General features: G+C 42.5%; 4 protein-coding genes and 1 non-coding gene across 16 annotated transcripts in view; 3 read left to right on the top strand and 2 right to left on the bottom strand.

Moving 5' to 3' along the window:
- Positions 1-1,705: 1,705 nt before the first annotated feature.
- tmed5 (transmembrane p24 trafficking protein 5) lies at positions 1,706-6,505 on the top strand. 4 transcript variants are annotated; one of them, XM_054790884.1, is made up of 5 exons: positions 1,706-2,051; positions 2,303-2,361; positions 2,491-2,588; positions 2,706-2,835; positions 5,066-6,505. In XM_054790884.1, exons 1-5 carry the CDS (start codon positions 2,000-2,002, stop codon positions 5,282-5,284), a joined length of 558 nt encoding a protein of 185 aa, XP_054646859.1. In that variant the 5' UTR covers positions 1,706-1,999; the 3' UTR covers positions 5,285-6,505. The 4 variants fall into 4 exon arrangements, with proteins under 4 accessions (XP_054646859.1, XP_054646858.1, XP_054646857.1 ...); XM_054790883.1 differs by having other exon boundaries at positions 2,655-2,835; XM_054790882.1 differs by lacking the exon at positions 2,303-2,361.
- LOC129189298 (uncharacterized) lies at positions 6,318-16,003 on the bottom strand. Of its 3 annotated transcripts, none has more exons than XM_054790868.1 (8): positions 15,967-16,003; positions 11,532-11,576; positions 11,043-11,084; positions 10,854-10,952; positions 10,704-10,769; positions 9,514-10,618; positions 7,122-8,356; positions 6,318-7,036 (listed from the first exon to the last, which is right to left on the bottom strand). In XM_054790868.1, the coding sequence occupies exons 2-8, from the start codon at positions 11,569-11,571 to the stop codon at positions 6,429-6,431; spliced, it is 3,195 nt and encodes a 1,064-aa protein (XP_054646843.1). In that variant the 5' UTR covers positions 11,572-11,576; positions 15,967-16,003; the 3' UTR covers positions 6,318-6,428. The 3 variants fall into 3 exon arrangements, with proteins under 3 accessions (XP_054646843.1, XP_054646842.1, XP_054646841.1); XM_054790867.1 differs by lacking the exon at positions 15,967-16,003 and adding an exon at positions 15,721-15,856; XM_054790866.1 differs by lacking the exon at positions 15,967-16,003 and having other exon boundaries at positions 11,532-13,741.
- Positions 13,887-23,162, bottom strand: part of dnm3a (dynamin 3a) — a 30,180-nt gene continuing 20,904 nt past the window's right edge. For all 4 annotated transcript variants that reach the window (XM_054790869.1, XM_054790873.1, XM_054790870.1 and 1 more), the window contains 2 exons: positions 18,826-22,804; positions 13,887-16,952 (listed from right to left, as the gene is read on the bottom strand). In XM_054790869.1, coding sequence (XP_054646844.1) covers positions 22,768-22,804 — 37 coding nt within the window. In that variant the 3' untranslated portion in view covers positions 13,887-16,952; positions 18,826-22,767. The remainder of the gene's footprint in view (positions 16,953-18,825; positions 22,805-23,162) is intronic.
- trnag-gcc (transfer RNA glycine (anticodon GCC)) lies at positions 15,174-15,244 on the top strand. Its single transcript has one exon. It is a non-coding gene; the product is annotated as a tRNA-Gly (tRNA).
- Positions 19,065-22,942, top strand: pigc (phosphatidylinositol glycan anchor biosynthesis, class C). 4 transcript variants are annotated; one of them, XM_054790879.1, is made up of 4 exons: positions 19,065-19,700; positions 19,968-20,199; positions 20,721-20,912; positions 21,005-22,942. In XM_054790879.1, exons 2-4 carry the CDS (start codon positions 19,972-19,974, stop codon positions 21,377-21,379), a joined length of 795 nt encoding a protein of 264 aa, XP_054646854.1. In that variant the 5' UTR covers positions 19,065-19,700; positions 19,968-19,971; the 3' UTR covers positions 21,380-22,942. The 4 variants fall into 4 exon arrangements, with proteins under 4 accessions (XP_054646854.1, XP_054646855.1, XP_054646852.1 ...); XM_054790880.1 differs by having other exon boundaries at positions 19,070-19,700; positions 21,053-22,941; XM_054790877.1 differs by having other exon boundaries at positions 19,075-19,700; positions 20,721-22,940.

Raw genomic sequence — 23,162 nt, 5'->3', positions numbered from 1 at the left:
AAGTAAACGCAGATGTTACACTTATGAATGTGGTTGGCACGTTTGTTTAAACGTATTGTGTGCAATACAGTAGCTTGCCTTTCTCATTGCCACCAGTTTCAATTCGCGCACTTCCACACTTAAAGACTTCTTTGAGTGTGAGTCCTCGTTAAGAAGTACAGCCAAATGCAATGCGTGTACCCGGATGTTGCACATAACACGTCCCAACGCGAGTGCAGTGCGTGCATTGATGGAGCCGAACTACCCCATCACCATACTGGCTACAATCGAAGAAGGGAATGGAATGGTTGTGATTCACAATTTAATAATACAGTAATGAAAAAACAATTTGAAAGGAGAGAAGAACAAGAGGACGTGGATGAATATTGTGTTGGTCATTTTTGGTAAGTGCGAAGTCACAGTGCACAGTGCACTGCAGTCGGCACCAGTAAGGGCCTTAATTTGGGTCGAAGACCGCCCCCTGTCTTGATGGACAGCCAATCCGATCCTCCGGCTCAGCGCAGGTGTGATTTTTTAGGTCTACCGCTTCACTTTTTGGTTCCATAACGCTCAGAATCTTTCAAAAAATGTATAATGACTGATTTATTGCACCCAACCTCAGCAGCAATGGCACGCTGCGCAAGGCCTTGCTTATGCAGCTCGACAATCCGACCACGTTGAAAAAGAGAAAGATTCTTAGCTTTCGCCATCAGGAGGTCATGAAAGTGTGAATGCCTGACAGAAAATGAACATTTTGAGCAGATTTTGGCTTTTATAACCTGTGGTCTTAAACTTTTGATCAGCTGATAAACAGCCTATTTCAGTTTAATTGTTATTTTCAATAAATTACTTTTTCTCACTCCCCCTTCTTGTTTTTGTATATTGTAGCTCTACTTAAAACCTCATTAAGATCCAAATGTGCACAATGGAAATTCTAGGAATTTTTCAATTGGTCTTAAGATTTTTATCAGGACTGTATTTATGGGTGGGCAACAATAACTTCATGATATAGTTTAAATTGTAATTAGTTTTATTATATCCAAACGAAACGTCTTTTTTATATGCTTGCTTTAACCAGTAATATTTTATTGACGCGTGGGAATTAGTGTAATTAGTATAATTATCTGGGAATTAGAGTACCTCTGTGATGCTGTTCTCCCGGTACAGTTTAAAAACCACATTTCCCACAATGCACGTCGAAGGTGTGTCCTAAAAATTGCCTGATGTTTAGAAAATGTCAAAATTACTTATTTTTACGCAAACAATTTTTAATCCAAATAAAGTTGTATACAAATATTTTCTGATAAAAATAATATTACTCAATATTACTGTAGAATTATTTTGTACTACTCGTACTGTTGAAAACGACACATTTCTCAAAATGCACTTCGTTGAAAACATTGCCTGTACTGTATGCATGGCAAATTGACTGACAGGAGATGTCCTCTTTCTGCTTTTTTTCATTTGGAATGTTTTTATAGTTTGCGTCGAGAAATGTCACATCCAAATACATATTTTGGTTTTACAAGTACTACTTTCTGATATTACATATGAACGGTGTAAAATGTGTAAATTTGTTGCGTAAGTAGTTTTACAGACATTTCCCAGAATGAAGTCCGACGAACATTTGAATCGAAATCAAGATTTATAACAGTATTTATTTGTATTTTTATAAAAGCCAAATGCACATTTTAAATCAGGCGGGGTCCTGAGGTTTGCAGAGTGTTCAACTGGAGTGAAGTTTTTGGGCAACCGTCACTACTAGCTTTCTCTTCACGCGTTATTCGTCTTTACTAGCTTACTTTACTCGTCGCTACAGTGGCTGGCAACTGTAACGCTCTTTTGTGTTGTTGTTGTGTCTCTTAATAGTCACGGACGCGACTATGGAGGCCGTCCGGACGTTTTTTTGCGTTATCACCGTATTGTTTGTTGTAGTTTGCGAGAGGTTTTTGGCGCTGGCCGCCTTCTCCCAGTCTCTGGATAGCGACTTCACATTCACTCTGCCCGCTGGTCGCAAGGAATGTTTCTATCAAACTATGAAGAAAGACGCCTCCTTGGAAGTAGAATATCAGGTCATAAACGCTGCAAACAGTGCTTGGGAATTTAAAAATGAAGCAGAGTAAATTAAAGTTAGGCTAAGATCAATATTTGTGAAGCATGTTGGCGATGCTTATATGTGATTCCTCTTCATTTGTCTTGTTAATGTTAATATGAATGCAACGAAAGGGGGTTAAATATCTTCATTTTCACCTTTTTGGAATTTTGTTTAGAATGTCACACTTCTCATTCCACTTATTATTATTGTTGTAATCCTCTATTTTAGCGGTGCTGCAAATTTCGGTATCGATTCAATATCAAGTAGATACAGGAACAGCATCGCCAGTACGGTACTTTTTTATTTGAATCTTCTTAATTCAAATTTTCAATTTGTTGACCATGATAATAGTCACTATATTTAACTAATTTATTTCTTAAAACGAGCAGAACTGAACATGTGCACGTCATTCACAGGTATTGGACGGTGCAGGCCTCGACATCGATTTCCACATCTCCTCTCCCTCTGGGCAGATACTATACAGCGACCACCATAAGTCAGATGGGATGCACACGTAAGTCAAACACTCAAACACGGATGGCACCAAAACATCACCTGTAAAACTCCCCGTCTCGTCCAGCATTGAGACCGAGGAGGGGGACTACATGTTCTGCTTCGATAACACGTTTAGCACCGTCTCGGAGAAGCTCATCTTCTTCGAGCTCATCCTGGACAACATGGACGCCGATGAGGAGCCTGATGACTGGAAAGAGTATGTGCACGGGACGGACATGTTGGACATGAAGCTGGAGGACATCATGGTGAGTTGGCAAGCGAGCAAAACGTGTCCAAACGTCTGATACAAGCGGTGTGTGTGTCATAGACTTTGTCCATCTAGTGTTTGCCTCATTAGGGGCGAAGCGACCCAAGCATGCAGTGAGTGCATAACGTGCTATGAACTCTCGCCTATTAACTCAAAATAGGCCAACACAATTGTTCCAGCTTGCAACACAGAAGTTGAAGAACTCCACCCCTGGAATTGTGTGTCTAAGGGCAGGCCGGCGTCGCTTTGATAAACAGGAACGAGCAGGAAATGCATCTTCCAGATGACTTTTGTTTACAACACCGTCCCAACTCAACGTGGTTTAACGTCTGTGTTGCAAAGTGTGTTGACTGCAGCTCCAAAAGCTTCCCCACGCAGCTGCTGCCTAATCTACTTGAAGTAGGCTGTCCTGATCGCACAAACTCACAACACACTTGGTGCTGTGGTTTTATCTGTTGTAATAACATGATACACTGACCAGACAGTAATAATCATTATTATTGCTATATTGTTATATTCAAGGCCACATAAAATGATGTAATAAATAATAATAATAATTATAATCAAGTATAATAATGCAGTTGCAATGTGGAGGTAATTTTTTTAAAGGATAAATTATGAATAAACAGTTATAATTCCAGGCTTGCAGTCAAATATTATTGGTTATAAAAATGTAGTATTAAAATGACAATAAGAATCTATCCATTCATTTTCTCTACTGCTTGTCCACACTAGGGTCGTGTGTACGCTGGAGCCTATCCCAGCTGTCTTCCTGGACTGGTCCCCAGTCAGTCGCAGATTGAATAATAACTGTTAGTATTATTGCCATCTTTATATTTTATTTGACATTTTCACGAGTTACATGGGATATGCTAATCTTCTGTATAATAAAAATAATAATACATAAACAGTAGCTCTTCACCTTGTGATCAACACATGTGGATCAATGCCTCGATCACAAAAAAACGATCACCTGTGGCTTGTATTATTGCGGCTTGCAGAGATCCCTGTGTGCAGTTTAGCGTCCTGCTCTAATGTCTTGCCCAGTGTCCCCACCCATCCCCCTTTCCTTTACAATGTGCACATGTGCCGTGTGGAACTTAGAATGGCATTTATGAAAATGATGTCAAGTTTGCATCCTGCAACACATGCCACAATAAATGATCTTGTCGTGCTAGCACGGTTAGTTTTCAAGGCTCGCGGTGCAGCAACTGTCAGACGGCGGCTAATGTCAACACTCGCCCATATGTGCGCGACACTCAGCAGTCTAAAGCAAATATCCCGAAAAACAATTGAATTCATCGGACTAGATGACCAGCCTCTCTTAGCGGTGGAAGACACCGGGTTCACCGACTGCTCTCTCACCTGGAGCCCCGCTACCTGCTGCATGGAAGAGCTCCATCAGACAATGTACTCTCACATCCAAAATCTCCTTAAAAAAGGAGCCTCGTCCTCTGCAAGTTTCACGAGTGATATTATGGTTAGTCAAACATGTTTTTGTCTAAATTAAAGTGATTTCATGGTTCCTTTTCCCAGATCATATAGTCAGTAGCAGGGATGCAGCCAGGAATCCTGGGCCCCATTTTTAATAATTACCTATTTTGCGGGGAATTGTCCTAACTTTCCCCCCGTGATGGCGCTCCTTGCCAATACCACTCATCATAAATATATTGAACAATTTACATGTAATAAATGTGATCGGTATCGGCCGATCTCACTGATGAATAATCAGCATTGGAATCGCCAGCATAAACCCTGATTGGACCGAGTAGCTTAGAGAGTGCGTGGATGGCGCTATCTTCAGGGGAAAAAAGAACGCTGCAGCTATGAGCCAGCAGAAAGATGCTTAAGAAGACGTGATGTTGTAACTGCACATTTAGTAAGTCCAATAGCGTATACTGTATGCCTGTAATTGTTTCTTAATATGTAAAACTGAATATAAAATGTGTTTAGAGAGATATATTACAGGGTTTAATGTATCTCGTTCACGTTTTAGCATTTTTTGCCATTTGCGGGGCTACGTAAGTGCCACAAATAGTTCGGATCTACTGTCATCACATTTTTATAGCTAATATTGTTCTTGGTACTCAGAAAGACTCATTGATAAAAATGATGACCATTGTATGTCCAAAACTTCGACATTGTCTAAGTGGAAATTGGAGTCATATGTTCAAAAAGGGTTGTTTACCTTTTATTCATGTCATCTTCTTTGGTTCCTCCCCCTCCAGGACACCATCAACAGTGTGAAGGCCCGCCTGGGCAAGAGCATACAGATCCAGACGGTGCTGCGCGCCTTCGAGGCGCGCGACAGGAACCTCCAGGAGAGCAGCTACAACAGAGTCAATTTCTGGTCAGTGGTCAACGTGGTCGTGATGATGCTGGTGTCGGGCGTCCAGGTCTACTTGGTGCGGTCGCTTTTTGAAGACCAGAGGAAGATTCGTACATAGCGTCACCCAGGGAGGCCTGGGAGACGGCGAGCGAGAAATGGCGACATTTCTGGAGAACTTACATATGCACACTAACACAACAGCTTTTTTTAGGTCTTCAAACCACTGGATTTGTCATTTCCACAATGGGACATCATATTTTTATTACAAGACGTTTAACAGGTCTTAACCTAGAATTAGTTACACTGGTGACACTTTTGTGTACCTAAATGCTGTTGCGTGATGCAGTTCTCTATCTGGCTGATCCGGTGTTGTGTTCAAAAAGTGAGTTGATCTCTTTTGAAATAAAGATTATACCTGTTCCTGAACAACCACAAAGAAAAACATGGAAAGGTGCTGCTGTGACTGGAGGTATTTATTCATTTACTTGTAAATGTGTAAAATAAAAGAAAATGTTTTTAACACTTGGATTGTTGGGCTGTCATTCTACAAGTTTAGTCGCTGACATCTGTAAGTCAAACCTCTTTTCATACGCCCTGGTTTTCATTTAAAATGTTCGTGCAATATTGCACTTAACTAGTCCATTTGCCCAGAACTGTATCGTTAACATGAAATCAAGTGCCCAAGCAAAGCACCCTCCATGTTGCTGACTTACTGTACAGTTTGCATTTTTTTTTGGCAGGTTTCCATAACCTGCCATGGGGCCAAAGAAAACTGCAAGTACCAGCACTTTGATAAGGTGACAAACACTAGTGAATTTGATCTCGCCAGGATGTACGGGAAGTCTGCATCAACATTAAGTTCCTTCCATTCCTCATCTATAATTATTGCACATCGTTTTCTGCATGTAAAACTGCAAAATGAAACATTTAAAAAATATATTTTTTAGGTGTCTGGATTTGCTTTATTGAATGAAAAACTACAGTGGGTAGACAGGCTTCTACCGCACCTCTGGAGTGAAATCCACTAATGATTGCTCTGGAACAGGTGGAATCTTTTCCATAATCCTTATTTTTTCTCAATTTCATCACTATATCACCCCAAATATTAAATGAAGATTGTCAATATCGATGCATGGAATAAACAATCAATGTAATAAAGAATATTTATTTGCCTGGTCATTTACAGCTAAAGGCACTCAAGGGTACAATATGACTGTTAATACAATATTAATACAATTTAACAGTTTTGAATAATACATTTTTCATGAACTTCCCCACCGTTGTTTCTCCTTTTCATAGAAAGGAGAGTCCTGGAACTCCCTCCAGCTCATCTCTTTTTCCATCCCCTGCTGTCTGTAGATGGAGAACACCTTGGCAGGGCAGTAGATGTACTTCCCTGGCAGCCCGGGAAAGCCTGTGTGGATGTGGGGGCTGTTCGGGCCCTGCCTGAGTTCCATTTTGCAGAACCTGCACTTCCGTCGAGGTGTTGTAAATTCCTCCCTCTTCCTCTTCTTTTGCTGTTTTTCCTCCACCCTCTTTTTCGTGGCATCCAGCTCCCTCTGGAAGAAGTCTGTTTTCACAAAATCCTTCAAGGGCATCTTGGAGCATGTCAGACCTTCTGCTCTGTATGTCTCGAAAACCTTTGTGGAGCAATAAAAGTATCTGACAGGGCCCTGTTGGTAGAACTCATGGATGGATCTCCCATCACCTTTATATTTGGATTTGGGCTGGCCACAGTACAGACACTTCTTTGTGTGGGGTTTCTTTGACAGAGGGGTTGGTTGCTGGTGCTGCTGCTCTTTCTCCAGGATGGCTGTGGTCAGGGTCTGAGCAGGTGGCGGTGGATCCATTAGCAATAGAGGTGTAGAGTCTAGGCAAATATAAAATTAAACATATCACGGTTATTTGGTTCAAACAAAATAAAACTATTACGAGAAAAGGTATGAAGTTTTTACCTGACTTTGGCTGAGGCTCAGACACAGGAAATACAGAGCCTGAAGCACTGTCACAGTCAGCAGCTGGAACAGGGGCCGCAGTAGTAGTAGTAGTAGTAGTAGTAATAGTATCTGGAGTAGTAGTGTGAAAGAGGGGAGGGTGAACAGAGAACTTGAAGAGCCTGGTGGGAGGTGTGGCAGACGGCTGGACTGGCTCTGATCCTTCATCAGACAGGGTGCATGCAGAAGGAACGCTACACACTAAGGTGGTACAGTCAGGGTCCTTCTTGCTTTTATGTTTGTCCCAGTCTAAGGGGACTGGACGACAGTCTGGCTCCCTGTACTCCAGTCCAAACCTCTCCCCAGTGTCTTCAGCTGCCAGATAAAGACCAGGGTACTTCTCTTCTCCCAAGACCCGTTTGGACACAACATTCAAGGTGTGCATCAATGCAGGGTCAAAAACACGTGGAAGACAAACCCCTGGCTGCTTCAGGTCCAGCAGACGCTGATAGTTCCAGCGACACACTCCTGTCATGCTCTGGGCCTGGAACAGCTCTGGGGACACCTGCGTGCCGGTCACCCACTGAGCCTGGTGGAAGTGGAAGCCCTCCTTCTGAGACGTGCCTCTGATGGGGATCCAGACGGGGACTGTCGCACGCTCACCTGGCACATGGTTAAGTTGGAGTGTTCCTCCATGGCGGTACAGTATGGCCCCCTCCACCTCTGGATCACTGAGGCAGCCGCGCAGGATGTGGACGCGCTGGATCCTCCATGTCTTCAGCATTGAGGGCTTAAACAGAGGCAGGCCGTTTGGGTCTGTGGTCAGGTAAAAGTGCTGCAACACCCCCTCCACTCTCTGAATAAGCTCCCCCGGCTGAGGAATCTTCACTCTGCAGTGCTCCCGAATGTGTTGCTTGGTGGGATTCGCGGGCTGGATGCCACAGAAGACATAAGCATCCTGGAGCCTCTGCAGGTCTTCCTGGTCCACCACAGAGAAGGCAGCTGACAGGAACTGGGCAAAGGAGCTGTACAGAGGGTGATGTTCCGAGGCACATTCACGGAGAAATCGTCCCATACAGCCAAACAAGTCCAGCTTGACGGTGATGCTGGTGTTGTAGTATGTTCTGGATGCGCAGTTATTTAACAAGTTCCCAGACGTGACCTCAGCAACAATCCTGTCTGTTGTTCGCCACGCATCCCAGTTCAGATGCTCCCCCGCCAGAGACTCTGCCACTCTGAATGGTGCACAGCAATCCCTAAGAAACAAGACAAATAATGCATAAATGACAAATACATAAACACAACACTTTTGGTTTTGCTCCCATTTTTTAATGAACCGAACTCAAAAGATGTCGAGCCTCTGTATCTCAAATGTTGTTCTAAATCTCCCCTCACAGGGGTGGCATAGCAAGATACTGAGGAGACAGCATGACTATTGCACAGGTGCCCACAATAACAGCCCAAAAACCAGTCTGTGTCTGATGTGACCGCCATTTGCATCAAATACCATATATACTGAGCACTGGTGGATTATTTGGGGGTCTAAGGCGAACATAGCCTGGGGCCCTCCTCATGTGTTCTTTTAACACAAAAAAGCAGGAAAGGCAGCCTTAAAGGCCCCTATCAATATACAACCTTGCACTAAATGAATACCGCATCAACAGAATAAGACAATAAAGTTTCAGATATAAAACCAGTGTATGTCAAAATGCCAGATATTTCTTTTTGAACAAAAACAACTCAGACATCATCACAACAGGTGTGTGTGTGTGTTTCAGAGAGAAAGAGGCTGTTTGCCTAAGGTGATTGCCTACTTTGCCTTAATGGTAGGTCCGCCCCTGATGCTGAGCCAGAGCATCCCAAACATGCTCAATGGGTGACATGTCCAATGAGTATGCTGGGATCCTGCAACACCTGTGTTGCGGATGGACTGGCCCATTGTGGTGGTGGGGTTACGGTATGGTATGGGCAGGCGTACGCTATGGACAATGAACACAGGTGCATCTTATCGATGGAATTTTGACTGCGCAGAGATTATGTGATGAGATCCATGAGCATCACCTCATGCTGCACAGCATGAGTCGCAGCACATTTTGGAGAGGCCTTTTATTGTGGCCAACTGAAGCTCACATCAGACAGACTGGTTTTTAGACCCCTCCGCAGACATCCCCCAATACAGTTTAACTGCACAATTTGGAGTGGCCTTTTATTGTGGCCACGGTGCAATAGTCATGCAGTCTAATCATGATAAACGCTCACTAACACAGATTGAGACAGTTTTGTGTGGCCTTTTGTGTACAGTCGTTTGAGTTAAGTTCATGAAAAATGGAGGCAAAAGTGTTGTGTTTCTCTTTTTGTTGAGTATAATTACACATAACAAACATAAAACGTATATAAAATGATGAAGCCTCACCTGTCTACCCACTGATACTGGGCTTTCTCAATGCCAGCCCTGCTGTAGCGGTTTGAGAGGCCCTCATACATCGGCCGCAGGGTTTTCTCAGTCACAGACTGCACCATGACCCAGGATAAGATCATCCAGTTCTCATTCATCACAGCATACGATGACATGGCGCCGGAAGAAAAGGTGACATTCTTGGCCACTTTGTGGCTGTGATCTGAGCGGAGAGCCTGTCCAAAGGTACCCTGCAACAGCTTCTGAATAGTGTCTCTCTGGTGCTGGAACTCACGCAGCAGGCAGTCAGTGAGGTACTGGGCTGACACAGAGACCCCGTTCCAGCCATCAGCATCACTGTAGCCCCCAAATGGCTCCGGTTTTCTGTTGGTCTTTTTGCCGCAAGTTCCTGCCTTATCGTCCATCACATTCTGGCAACAGAGGAGATAGGCCAGGTTGGCACGCTCATATTTGAGATGCAACATCTCTGTGATCTGATTGGCCATGTCCGTGGGGGATTTTCCAGTCCGCCTCAGCTCATCCAGGACTGACTTACAAATGGCCTTCTTGTAGGTCAGTAATGCTGGCAACAGATTGGTAAACCTCTGGGGAAGCTTTTCCAGCCAGAGTGGGTTGTCAGCATACCACTTCCTACGGCAGCTCTTACAGCACAGCCTGGATGACAGCAGGTAGTACTGACCAGTGAGGCCCACAATCACTCGTGGTCTCCCGACTCCAGCAGAGGCAACACGGGGTTGAGCACAGTCACCCGTGCACGGCAGGGTGTAGTTGCTTTTCAGCCGCCCCATCAAGTAGTCATTCTCCGGCTTCCAGATGAAAAAGGGATGAAGGTGAAAACACTTGGGGGACGGCAGATCGCTCTCACTGCTGATCAGCTCAGGCTGGGGAGGTAAGCGCCACAGGGAGAAGGTAGTCATGGGGCTGCTCACAGGGCGGGAGCCTGGCCACAGACCCATGGACTCCAGCTCGAGCTTCATCCACTGTCTCTGCTGAGGGGTGCAGTTCCAGTGACCGACCTCCTGGTCGTAGGGCAGAAGTTGTGGAGGAGGAGGAGAAGGAAGAGGAGGAGGATGAAGCATGTTGATGGCAGCTGTGGGTTGGCCTGGTTGGAAAAGTGAAGACATATATAAGTCAATTTTAGCACAAACCTCAAAACGTAATGCAATCTACAGATAAGTGTTGCTTACTGTGAGGTCCCTGTTCAGGTTGTGGCTCTGATGCAGCTAGAGTGGAGGCTGCAGCACTACTGGTCTCTATAATGACACAAAATGACAATTATAAAGTAAAGTGTGTTGATTTATATCAGCTGCGGTAACGTGGAAAGATAGCTAACGTACCTTGAGCAGGCTCTGGGGCCTCTTTGGGCTTAGCCACCTCTGGCAGCAGAAAGGTCAGCTCCGGTGGACAAGGCAATGGCACCCTCGGAGGCAGCACAGCTGGAAAAGAGTAAAGAAGTGTGGGTGCATTTCACATTCAATTCTGCACAGTTTAGATTAAAACGGACAAACATCACTTAAAGCCTTTACCATCTCCTGATGCATCCAAAACGTCCGGTGCAGACTGTGCGTCTAAAAACAGAAGAAACATGATTACTTAAGTGATAAATTCAGATATTGTCGTGTCTGGTGCCATTAGTAGTGGTTAGTAGTGTCATTAGTAGACTCCCACCGCTTCTACTGCTCATTTGAACGTTTGGCTTTTTCATATGAACGATCTTTTTTGTGTGATGTTCAGTCCATATTAAATTAGACAATCACTTGAGCAGGAGAAGCCAAGTGGCTCACTGCAAACACATACCTTCTGGTGTTAATATGCAAACATCACTCGCCATTTCATTCATTCGCAAGTACGTATTCAAATGACACGTACGCTCTCGTAGATTGTATCAATTCATAAGTCACTTGGACTTTAGGTAGAACACACATAAAAGGAACAAAAGCAGAACGTGACCAGAACATGCGGTCCCAAAATGCCCTTTGAGGCAGGACTGAATATTTAAGAACTTCTCTCTGAACCTGAAGCACGTAGCAACTCTGCAGCTGATGTCTTCTTCATTTTCTCTGCAATGATAGAAATAATATTAATACATGTTATTACATCACCAAGATGGCGCCACGGACGGCCACCTCGCTGTTTAGCTCTCTTGTACATTTGGTGTCTTTCCCTATTTGTTCTGTTTTTTGTGAGTACTCGCTGCTCAAATCCTCCAGAGAGGAACATATAAACTTTGGACAGTCCTCTACTGGAGTTTTTTCAATGTTTTTCATTGATCTGGACAGTTTTGTGGAGATTCTTGTTGGAGGCTCTCTCTATGGGATGGGTAGGAGACGTAGACAGAGTAAGTGCACAGGAGCGCTTGTCGAGCTGAGGCAGCGGGAATTAAGCATGGCGCTTCCGTCATTACATCTAGCGAATGTCCGCTCCCTAGCAAACAAGATGGATGAACTGCTGCTTCTCCTTAAATCAAACATCAACACAGACTTTCGTAGATCCGCTACTTTGTGCTTTACTGAAACTTGGCTCAGTGAACACATCCCAGACAGCTCCCTACAGCTGCCGGGGCTTTAAACTTTTACGAGCGGACCGCGTCACACAGCTCTCCATGTGAGTTCTCCTCGTTTGTGCTATTAGGCATCTACATTCCACCTCAAGCCTGTGGATCTCAGGTACTAAAAACACCTGGTTGACCAGATAACAGACGTGGAGGTAAAATATCCAGACTCCCTTCTCATCATACTTAAGCAAATCTCACCCACGAGCTACCAAAATATAGACAGCACATAAAGTCTCCCATCAGGGACACTAATATATTAGACCCCCGTTACAGTTTTAAAAGATGCTTATCGCTCTGTTCCCAGTGCAGCTTTAGGACCGTCTGATCACTGTCTGCTCCATCTCATCCCAACCTACAAGCAGAAATTAAAAACTTCTAGGCCTGCAGTGAGGACAGTGAAGAAATGGACAGATGATTACAGGCCTGCTTCGACTGTACTGATTTGAGTGTTTTTGAAGCTGCAGCCTCAGACCTCGGCCTATTTTTCAACAGTCACATGTTATCTGTAATGTATGTGTCACTGCGCAATACGTACCCGGAACGCAAATGGTCCCGCATATGCGTAAAGACTACGTCACTTCCTCCTTTGGCTAATTTTTATGACAGTGCTTCTGCAACATCACTTGCCGTGGTAGTTATTATTTTTTTAAATGGATGAACATAAATGGTCAATAACCATACTTCATATATGTAATATGTTGGGAGGTTATTTTATAAGGAACTCTTGTGAAAATACTTCGTTAGCATGGGGATGTTTCTATTGTCTTATGACATCCACCAAGACTGAGCTTTGTAAAAACTTACGCAATGCACGTAGCGCAGATGTAAAGGTTATATGCGGTGACATGTAACATACATAAATAAATAGAATGCAGTTATATTTCTATGTAAACAACCATAAGTAGAGTGCAATGATGGATTAATCTGAAGGATTCAGCTTTCTCATTTTTTTTCTAAACGGGGGAAATATCATCCATCCGATCATATCTTCCTAGCAAATGCTTTTGTGTTATTTTTTCAGTGGTGGAAAAAAAAGGTAATATAATTCATGGAACCAAAAAAGAGGGCTTATAAACTGTCCACTTGCACTATGTATATAAGAAAAAAAAATTGATTATGTTGTTATTTCTCACATTTCTATCTTAATAACACACACAAACATTATTAAAATTTCCAAAATTACAACATAATCAATCTCTTTTTTCTTATCCATCGTATCCATGGTGCAAGTGAATAATTCAGTTTTTTCGCCACTGAAAAAAATACAGACAATAGCATTTGCTGGGAAGATATGTTTGGATGGAGGGCATTTCTCTGTTTAGACAAAAAAAAATCTATCTGAATCCTCTACATCAGGGGTCACCAACGTGGTGCCCGCGGGCACATGAGGTGCCCGCAAGCCTGCTTTTCATTCAGGTTTTCAGTAGAAACAGTAGAAAGAAATGCATTCTGAAATACAAAATGTGAGTTGTGGACACCAGCATTTTGTTAATGTTCTGGTAAAACAAGCGTATAGTGGGTTTAAAATAAGCTCTGAAAATAAATGTTACAAAAATGAGTAGCTCTTTGCCATTTTCATTTTGTAAAAGTAGCTCTCACAAGGAAAAACGTTGGTGACCCCTGCTCTACATTAATCCGTCACTGCACTCTGCTTTTGGTTGTTTACAATCAGATATAACTGCATTTTATGTGTTTTATTCTGTTTATTTACATCCGTTTTACTTAACCGGATATGACGTTTACGTCTGAGCTGTGCGCATTGCGTAACGTTTCATTTGGCTCCGTCTTGGTGGAGGTCATAAGTGGTGGAGGTAGAAATAATAACCACTAATAAAGCTTCACTTCCCATCCAATATATTATATATATGAAGAATGGTTATTGACCATTTGTGTTCATAAATTAAAGAAATAACTACCACACCACGTGACATAGGAGAATTGCTATAGTAAAAATAATGCAGTAAGTGACTTGACTCTCGCGCATGCGTAGTACCGATTGCGTTTCCGGGACGGATTGCACAGCGACAATGCCTCTGGTACAACAGCGCCCCCACTTGGATGAAAAGAGGCACGTGAAAAAATGTCCAATATCAGGCGCAGTTAATGGTGTATCCTGTTTGCCAATTGCCATGCATTGATTAGGTCAAATTATCTTACATTTTGGGTTTTGGAACTGTTGATAGGGGGTGAAACTATCATACGTCTGGCAACGCTGCTTGAGACACGATTGTTGTTTTTCAAATCGTGCGGGATAGAAGGCTCACAAACGCGCGCACTAAATGCTGCACTAAATGAAACCAATACTTATAAGTCACTCACTTCATGTTCTGTTGTTAAATTGGGTTTAAAAATGACATAATCTCGTGGATAAATTAAAACCCCCGAACTCTCGGTGTTGAAAACCTGTTGGTGTGCGCGCACAGGTCTCAATCGAGAGTACTGGCGATTGCCCCGAAATGGGGCTTTATGGCTGTTTTTTTTTAACATAGGATACTAGTTACTACATTAGTTGCATTATGTTTGTTCAAAATCTCCCTTTCGGTCTAATATCAATTTCAAAAGCAGACTTACATCAATCATAGCACTCATCGAGTAGACAAAAGTGAAGCTAAAATTCAACCGGTTCAAATGGAAGGATTACATTACATCAGATTACGATAAATGGTAGGTAGGATGATTACCTATCGATTTTTCAATGATCATGTGCAAGTCCTACCATGTCTGGGGCATGTCCTGTCAATGTTCAAAAGACAATTTGTCTGTGCTACATTGATTAAACAATTATGTTAACTAGTCAAATAAGATAAAATGTTCATAGTTCCCATATGCTGAAAGTGTTGAAAATTTCATTGAGGTCGGAAAAATAAGCAAGATACGGAAAGATAAAGAGTTTTGCGCTGTTGATCACAGAAGTCATCGTTATTAATGAAGCTAGGGAAGTGAAGGCCTTTATATTTAAAAACACCCCAAACAGACCAAATATTTTATTACGTTAGCTTACTGTGTTGCCACGCCGAAGTCCAGGGCAACAATGAAAGGACAACTGTGCGCGCGCAGCGACACCTCTGGAGAGAAATATACCACATCCAAGATATGTGCATATGCATTGGTGGTTCAGTGGTAGAATTCTCGCCTGCCACGCGGGAGGCCCGGGTTCGATTCCCGGCCAATGCAATACATCTTTTGAGGGGGGTATTCACACGGAACCGTCTTCTACAGCAAAGTATTTTATCGTTTCTGCCTGTCACACGGAAACGGCATCCCGGGTGACCTGACATCTTTTTAAAATGGCTTCCAGAGTGAGAAAATCAGAAACTCTACAAGTAATTCCACTTCGTCGTAAATCCGGATGAGCCTTGGAAACCGGAAGATGACGTACTTACACGTGTACGTTCTTTCTTCTTCTACTATAGTTTGGTGTCACGTGCGTCCGTCCGTGTATCACACATAGGCATTCCTTGTGTATTACATAGTTTTCACACAGTGACCCATTCCCGTCTGGATGCAACTACACTGCTCAAAAAATTAGAGGAACACTTCGAAAACACATCAGATCTAAACTGGGGGAAAAAATCTTTCCTGATAATAAGTGGGTGATGTATTAGTAACAAAATGATGCCACATAATTTGATAGAAATGAAAATTATCACCCTATAGAGGGGTGATCTATAACGCGTAAATTTGATGCGGGGGTTTCTTCAGTGGCCACTATAGGCAGGTGGCCGCTAAGACAGGTTTGACTGTATCTTCATTCTTGTATTCTTGTACATGTATCTTCAATGTGTGTCTAAAAGCAGAGGAAGCACGATTAGCGACTGATAGATTTCGTTCATTCAAAAAACATCACTCACTCACTATTTCATTCATTCAAAAGTATGTATTAAAATGGCACTTACCCTCTCGTAGATTGTATTAATTCATAGTCACTTGGACTATGAAGAACAAAAACAGAACGTGACAAGAACACACACATGCAGTCCTAAAATGCCTTTTGAGGCAGGGCATTATTTAAGAATTATTTAAGTAGTGGTGGTGCATTATTTAAGAAAAACAGGCTCTTCTTCATTTTCTCTACAGTGACAGAAATATTACAATTATTATACAACAACAAACAGAGGCTACATTAATACAAGTGCAGGCTATGCAATGACAATGTGAGATTTTACACACAAAAACAAGTGCACAGGACAGAGACAGTAATTCATGAATGGGAAGGCTATAGTGTAATAGCATAAAAATGTATCAAATTGCATTAGTGCGATTATAAATTTTCATCCACACTCGAGACTATGTACGTGCGTGCGGTCGTACAATGAACAATAGCGGTAAAAAAAAAAACTAAAGCTAAACCACTATTAAAACATTATAAAAGCACCCAAACCACCACAGACAATTTGAAAGCACAATCAGAACTAAACAGAAATACAAAAGCGTGTTTTTGTCGTCGTGTCGTCGCTCGATAGCTTGTTGTTATTATTGTGCAATAGCGGTAAAAAAAACAAAAGTTAAACCACTGTAAACATTATAAAAGCACCCAAACAAAACAAAGACAAAAGGACAAAATATATTTCGGTAGCTTAGCGTATTTTTTGTCGTCGTGTCGTCGCTCGGTAGCTTGTTGTATTATTGTGCAATAGCGGTAAAAACAAAAGTTAAACCACTCTAAACATTATAAAAGCACCCAAACAAAGCAAAGACAAAAAGGACAACATAATTTTCGGTGACTTTTTGTCGTCGTTCGGTTGCTTGTTATGTTGTTTACAGAATGAATGGGAAGGCTATACTGTATAGTGTGCAAGCACGCTAAAGACTAAACAGAACACAAAGCAAAGACAAAATATTTTCTTACCGTGTTTTTGTCGTCGCTCGGTAGCTTGTTATGCTGAAGTTCAGAAGTTCAGAAGGACAGAATGAATGTTTTTGTCGCTTTTTATGCAGTATACACCTGAAGGTGCACGCCCACGCACCGCGCGGCACGCCCACAACTGCACACGCACTGAGCGCCACAGCGCCACTCCTAGCCAAAAGTCAATAACATCCATAGTGTTTTTTCACTACCATTGAAAATGAATGGGAAACGGTTTAGGGCAGTTTAGCTGAATTATCCGCGGTGCCCGACGGGGAGTGATACTTTTCCCCTTATTAATAGTTTGAAATGGAGTGCAAAATACCGTCTTTGGCATATATCAAAGTTAGGAGAACTACAACCTCTTGGTAAAACATTTAAAACGGGGGTCCCCAGAAGGTAGCGCGTGAGCTAGCAATAGCATGCCAATTTTCAATTTTCAACTTACTGGGGTGTAACCACTGATCTGTATAATACAAGGTATATCTGGATAGCTCATTGGCGATGACTTGTGAAGCCACACGGCCGCCATATTGCTACTCGCAAGAAACTTCTCGGACAATGACTTATGTGAGTTAAGTCTGTTGTTAGTTTGTTACCCACTCACACTAAATGCAAGGTTAGTCTTCAGACTAACCTCGCACAACAGGTGTGCTTGAGCTTAGTCATAAGGACTCAGGTATGATAATTTTTACAAATTCTGTCGATATCATACCATACCTGAGTCATAACGGCTTTACATAGGGGGCCATGGGGGATATGTAAACAAACAACCGCGACTAGACTACAAAATAATTTGCGGGGTTGCTTGCAAATATAAAAAAATATGCTTTTTTTGTGGTTTTTTTTTTGGTTTACCCGAATTTCAAATGAACCCCCATATGGAGACAATGTTTATATATTATTACATATTATTCCTGTTGTTTTTTGTTAAAATATACTTGTATATCAGAAAAGAAGTTATTTCTATTTCATAACACAAACAAAAAATCTGAAAAAAAATCAGCAAAATGTTAAATGATTTTAAAACTTGTCCAAAGTCACTCTCTTTGATGATTCATATTTTGTACAGACGAGAGCATAGTGAATTGTATGAAAGTAAGGGAAAAAAGTAAAGAATCATGACCATGGATTTTAGTGGAATGGGATAAAAAAAAAAGGGATGGGATATGCAGTTAAAATGAAAATCTCTTTCTAGAGGAGTAAAACTATGCATTGCTATAGGGGAGTGCTGAGCCAGGGTGCAGAGTAGAATTTTGTCCCAAAGGCAATGAGAATTGGAAGGGGAAAAAGTATATTTAATAAAGCCAAAAGATAGAGAATAACGTATCAAATCGTTTTTAAGGGACGAAGGTTGCGTTACTTGAAGGAATGGGAGAATCTCCCCGCTTTTTAATTTAAAATATAAATGTTCTGCGAGCCTCTTCGTCTGCTTTGTACACTGTGCGAATGTAGTCGAGATGTGAGTGGTAAAATGGCGTCTCTGTGGCTTCAGCGGCTTGCACGGCGGCGTGCGACGTATGAGCTATCCAGACTTATTAGTACAGATCAGTGGGTGTAACCCACTGAACTCTATACTACTGGACTTGGGCGTCCCTGCTGACCGCATGAAGCCATTGGTCGGCCATCTTGCTTCCCCCCCCCCCCCCCCCCCCAAAAAAAAATCACACACGCATACACACACATGTATCTTCATTCACTACATTTAATTTGTTTCGGTATAAAAATTAACACGAATTAACAAAAAATCAATTGAAACAGACCCAAATGTCAAAATTTCCCTACAGTTTAAGTTTTTTCCTACCTCTATTTTGTGAAATTACAATGCATAAAAACTCAATTTCAGTGTTCACAAAGTATTTGTTATGAAAAGGATCTACGTAGCATCAAAGTTAAATGCAACGCATACCTTTAGAAGATGATCAGGTTAAGTCAAATATTGTTGGAACTGCATTTTGTCGCAATCTAACAGTCTGGCCGGTCCTGTCGAAGTTCTCCTCGGTGAAATGACTACAACAGAGTTGCGATCTGGCTGCAGGAATCCACCTGTCTCTCCGCATATATGCTACCCATTGCTTTAGAAGTTGAGCATTGCAGTGTGGAAATCTAAAGGAGAATAAGGGGTAATTTACAACTACTTAGATGAAAAGATGCTTACAGATTTAAAGTATCTATTTTTTTAAACGATTTTTTATTATTTCTTAGGACTTAACCTACCTGTGAAATGTAAGTCCCTTCTCGTGATTTTCACGAGTATCACGATTTGTGTAATTAATAGCAGCACAAGACGGCATCTCGAACTCCTCTTAGTTCCGAGGCTTTCTTGTTTTGGGTGAAACAACATGGCGACTTCTAAACTTCCGGTGGCTTCAAGCCTCCAATGCGCAGCAAGCGATCGGGAGCATTCCAGTTATAGAGTTCAGTGGTGTAACCGTGTGGTGTGCTTTATTTTGAAGGCTTAAGTTTTACCAGCTACCGGATTTATTTCGCTCGAGTGTTGTCGCGTGGACTGTGCTGCTCTGGCAGAAGCGATTTTTTTAAATGAAATACGACAAACTGTTATAAAAGAAGGGGTGGGTCGGGAAAGGAAGGCGAATCAGGGTCGATTCTCGGGGAAAACTGGAGGGTTGCTGTTAGCTGTTGATTGTTGACTAGAGAGCATTTGTCTACACGCCAACAGCCAGGGAGCGCTGTCAGCTGTACCGCGTACCAACAGACTACCTTCACTTCGGAAATCAACCATGCTGTCAGAGTAGCATTGGCGCTCAAAAACGTTCTCCTCAGGTAAGATGTTATTAATCCTTGATCGTTCACTTGATTATTAGTTATTTAATCTATAAATAATACTAGAAAATGCAATAACACAGATACATGTTCACTTTGTGGTTTGACCAAGGAATCAAACCGGAAGTGCGATTTAACTCGCGATGTTGTGTAAATATTTACAGATAGACAGTAGATTAAAATAGTTAACAATAAAGTAACAAAAAAGCCCTTGCATACTACTACTGTAACATGTTTTTTTTGTTTTAATTTTGTGTCGGGGCTCAGAGTGATGGGGCCAGACAGCTACCCTGGTCCAGCCGTGCCCTGGAGAAAGGTGTTGTGGGAGCGCCAGCCCTACCCGGACAATTACGTGGACCGCAGGTTCTTGGAGGAGTTACGGAGGAACGAAGGCATCCGTCAGTACCAATACTGGGCCGTGGTGAGAGAGGCCGCCCTGGTGGGGCAGCAGCTGTCCTGCGTGGCCATTTTCATCACTCTCTGGCTCTACATGGAGCAGGTAAAGCACACTGTATTGGAAAACCCCGGAATGCTGTCACTGATAGTGCCTTTTGGCTACTCATTGCTCGTTTTTTTGCATACACTAGTCTCCTTTTGCAGTGAATAGTCTTAATTTGCATTTACTATGTGCTTTGCATCATATCCATTATCTGTATTGCTTGTCTTCATTAGCGTCATGGGCTGGAGCCTATGCGAGCTGACCGTTTGGGTGAGAGGTGGGGCACACCCTGGACTGCTCGCCAGCCAGTCATAGGGCGCATGTAGACACACTCACATTCACACCCATGGATATGGACAAGCCTCCACTTAGCCTTCCATGCGTGTTTGAGATGTGAGAGGAAGCCCTATAAAAGCCACACAAGCATGTCTAACAGATAACCTTGATCTCCTGTTGCTGTTCTCTTAAATTATAAATAAGTTTGCATTTATGGTAACATGCTAAATGCATTTCATTGTCTGTGCACCTGCACAATGACAACAAAGTTAACACATTTTTCTCTCATGTGCAATGGCTTTCAGGGCCTGCTGTCCCCAGAGAGACTACTTGGAACCAGCCTGGCAAGTGCCCTGCTGGGCTACGGACTGTACCAAGTCCTCACATCCCAGCTGGAGTGCAAGACCCGGACTCGTCTCGCTGACTTACAGAGTGCCACTATCTTCCTTTCCTTCACTTTTGGCTTCTCACCTGTGCTAAAGACCCTAACTGAGTCAGTGAGTACAGACACGGTGTATGCCATGTCGGCAGTCATGCTGCTGGCCCACCTGGTGTCGTTCCCTTACGCCCATCCCTCCCCGCCTGGCAGCTTGTCTTTGAACGCGGCGCTTTTTGCGTCTGTCTGCCTGGCCTCCAGGCTCCCAGGGGCCCTCCACACCTTCGCCATGCTCAGCTGCGCTCTGCTGATCTTTGCCCTGTGGCCGTGCCTGCTGATGAGGATGAGGGACAATGCCCCATGCCACTTCACCAGCGCGTGCGCCGGGGTTTGTGTGGCGGGTGCGAGTGGCCTGGCGTTGCAGTCGCCCGGCGGGGCCGTGCTCTTGGCCCTGGCAGTTCTGAGCGTGACGCTGCTTTGCCCCGCACTGCTATTGTGGCTGCAGAGGCACAAAGACAACATCCACGGACCCTGGGACGAGGCGGAGATCCACGAGGACCTCAGCTGCTTCCTTCACTGAAAACCTGAGTGAAGCACATAAAGTAGATGCACTGGACACTTCATTAGGCACACCGGCACTATCTAATGAGCCAACACATCACTTAAAGATAATGGTGTTTTGACTCATACTGCTATAGAAATGCACTGCATAGCTAAATGGTATATCAAGTATTACAAATAGCCAATCACAATAATAAACATTACTTTATTTGAAGGCAGAATTTTTGTATTGGATCTCATTAGATTGTGCAGGTGTACCATTAATTTGATACATTTGTCAATCCACATTACATTATTTTAGCAGCAGAACCCCTTTTTAAAAAAATGGTCCACTTTTGGACAACCTGTTATTTACCTGCAGTTTTTTGTTGGTTGTAGCTGCTATTTAAAAATTTTACCTCAACAGTTAATGAAAGGTGTTGACAGGACCCAATGATTCTGTGCATGTTTTTAAATCAAATATAAGGTTAACAGTGTTTGTAGTGTTGACTGTAATGGCTTTAATTACAATACTGCAGTGGCATCAATGTCACCTCAAGATTTTTAATACAATTCATGGATTTTAGGGTTTAAAAAATTATGTAAATTGTGTAATAAAACACAGGGTTACTATAATTTGCTCTGCTTATTTGTTTTCACTATTAACATGGGGAAAACCTGTTTGCAAAGACGTTACGAGCGTCCTGTAACTTGTAGCATCAGTATTTCGTCATTGTTTTTGACGCTAAACGTTTTGACCTGTAGAGGGCAGCACGCTCCTGCCATATAAATTTAATGGAACACCACTCATTGCAATACTTAAATAAAATACTTATTCTGTCTGCCTGCTTGTGTGTGTATTTGTTTTTAATACAGTCAGAAGCTATACATTTTATATACACTCACCGGCCACAACATTTGGTACACTTTCACAATTAGGCGGCATCCAATACATGAGCTGTATCAAAACCCAGCCTTTACAAAGATATTTTTATATTGAAACGTCCGAGTCCATTTATCAGGCGGACACATTTTTTTGTATTGCATATGTGTACCTAATGTTGTACCCGGTCAGTGTATAACAGCAATCTAACAACTGATCTTGATATATATTTTAAAGTCATAAGGTTTGCTAATTGTTTGGCAGTTGTAATTTTGCAGAAGGCCCCAAATTCACCACAGCTGTAATTCAAATTGTTCCAAATTAAAGATGAACGTTATTCAAAAATAAAACACCCTCTTTATTTAAAAAAAAGATTTAAAAAATAGTGTTTTATAGAATAGCTGTTAATTATATTTACACTGGCACTTGAGGAAAGTCAGCAAACAGCCGAGCACATTCCTGCCACTGCGGCCAAAGCTAGAATGAACAAAACAAGCTCACGACTGCTGGTGGGTGAGGCGAGGGGAGGCAGATGGGTCAGTGCCATGCCCTCCTATTTGGTGTTTGCTGGGATGGCTGGAGCGGGCCTCCTGGGGACAATGATCAGAATCAATGATAAAAAACTAAACAGCATCTTGTGTTGAATTAGCATAGCATAAATAACATACTGTTAAAATCAACAGCTGCATTTTAGTACACAGAGAAAAAGGGACAGGAAACGCAGTGCTTATATGGAGTCAGGTGTGGGTCTTTTTTTCTTGGTCAGTCACATTGTAATGACCTTTACAGTATATGTGTAGTTATGTTTGTTCATGCAGAGAGATAGTAATAAAATGTCAAATTCGTTGGTTTTGTTTTCTTACTGAATGCACTCTGAAATGCACTGTGCACATTATGAGTTTGTGTTGTGCTATGTTTGCTTGGTTTGATTAAAACAATTACATGCAT

This window comes from Dunckerocampus dactyliophorus, chromosome 10, assembly GCF_027744805.1.
Source record: "Dunckerocampus dactyliophorus isolate RoL2022-P2 chromosome 10, RoL_Ddac_1.1, whole genome shotgun sequence".
In the NCBI taxonomy this organism is placed as follows: domain Eukaryota; kingdom Metazoa; phylum Chordata; class Actinopteri; order Syngnathiformes; family Syngnathidae; genus Dunckerocampus; species Dunckerocampus dactyliophorus.
Note: the sequence above shows the minus strand (reverse complement) of the source record. Positions and strands in the feature narration are given on the sequence as shown.

What these genes read in the sequence shown, in the direction of transcription:
- tmed5 (XM_054790881.1), top strand. Translation starts at nt 1,863, where the DNA reads ATGGAGGCCGTCCGGACGTTTTTTTGCGTTATCACCGTATTGTTTGTT. An exon ending in CCTTGGAAGTAGAATATCAG is followed by an intron (nt 2,052 to 2,490) that starts GTCATAAACGCT and finishes CGTCATTCACAG; the next exon opens with GTATTGGACGGTGCAGGCCT. An exon ending in TGAAGCTGGAGGACATCATG is followed by an intron (nt 2,836 to 5,065) that starts GTGAGTTGGCAA and finishes CTCCCCCTCCAG; the next exon opens with GACACCATCAACAGTGTGAA.
- LOC129189298 (XM_054790866.1), bottom strand. Translation starts at nt 11,736, where the DNA reads ATGTTCCTCTCTGGAGGATTTGAGCAGCGAGTACTCACAAAAAACAGA. An exon ending in AGAGTTGCTACGTGCTTCAG is followed by an intron (nt 11,085 to 11,531) that starts GTTCAGAGAGAA and finishes TTCTGTTTTTAG; the next exon opens with ACGCACAGTCTGCACCGGAC. An exon ending in GGCCCCAGAGCCTGCTCAAG is followed by an intron (nt 10,770 to 10,853) that starts GTACGTTAGCTA and finishes GTGTCATTATAG; the next exon opens with AGACCAGTAGTGCTGCAGCC.
- pigc (XM_054790878.1), top strand. Translation starts at nt 19,972, where the DNA reads ATGGGGCCAGACAGCTACCCTGGTCCAGCCGTGCCCTGGAGAAAGGTG. An exon ending in TCTGGCTCTACATGGAGCAG is followed by an intron (nt 20,200 to 20,720) that starts GTAAAGCACACT and finishes AATGGCTTTCAG; the next exon opens with GGCCTGCTGTCCCCAGAGAG.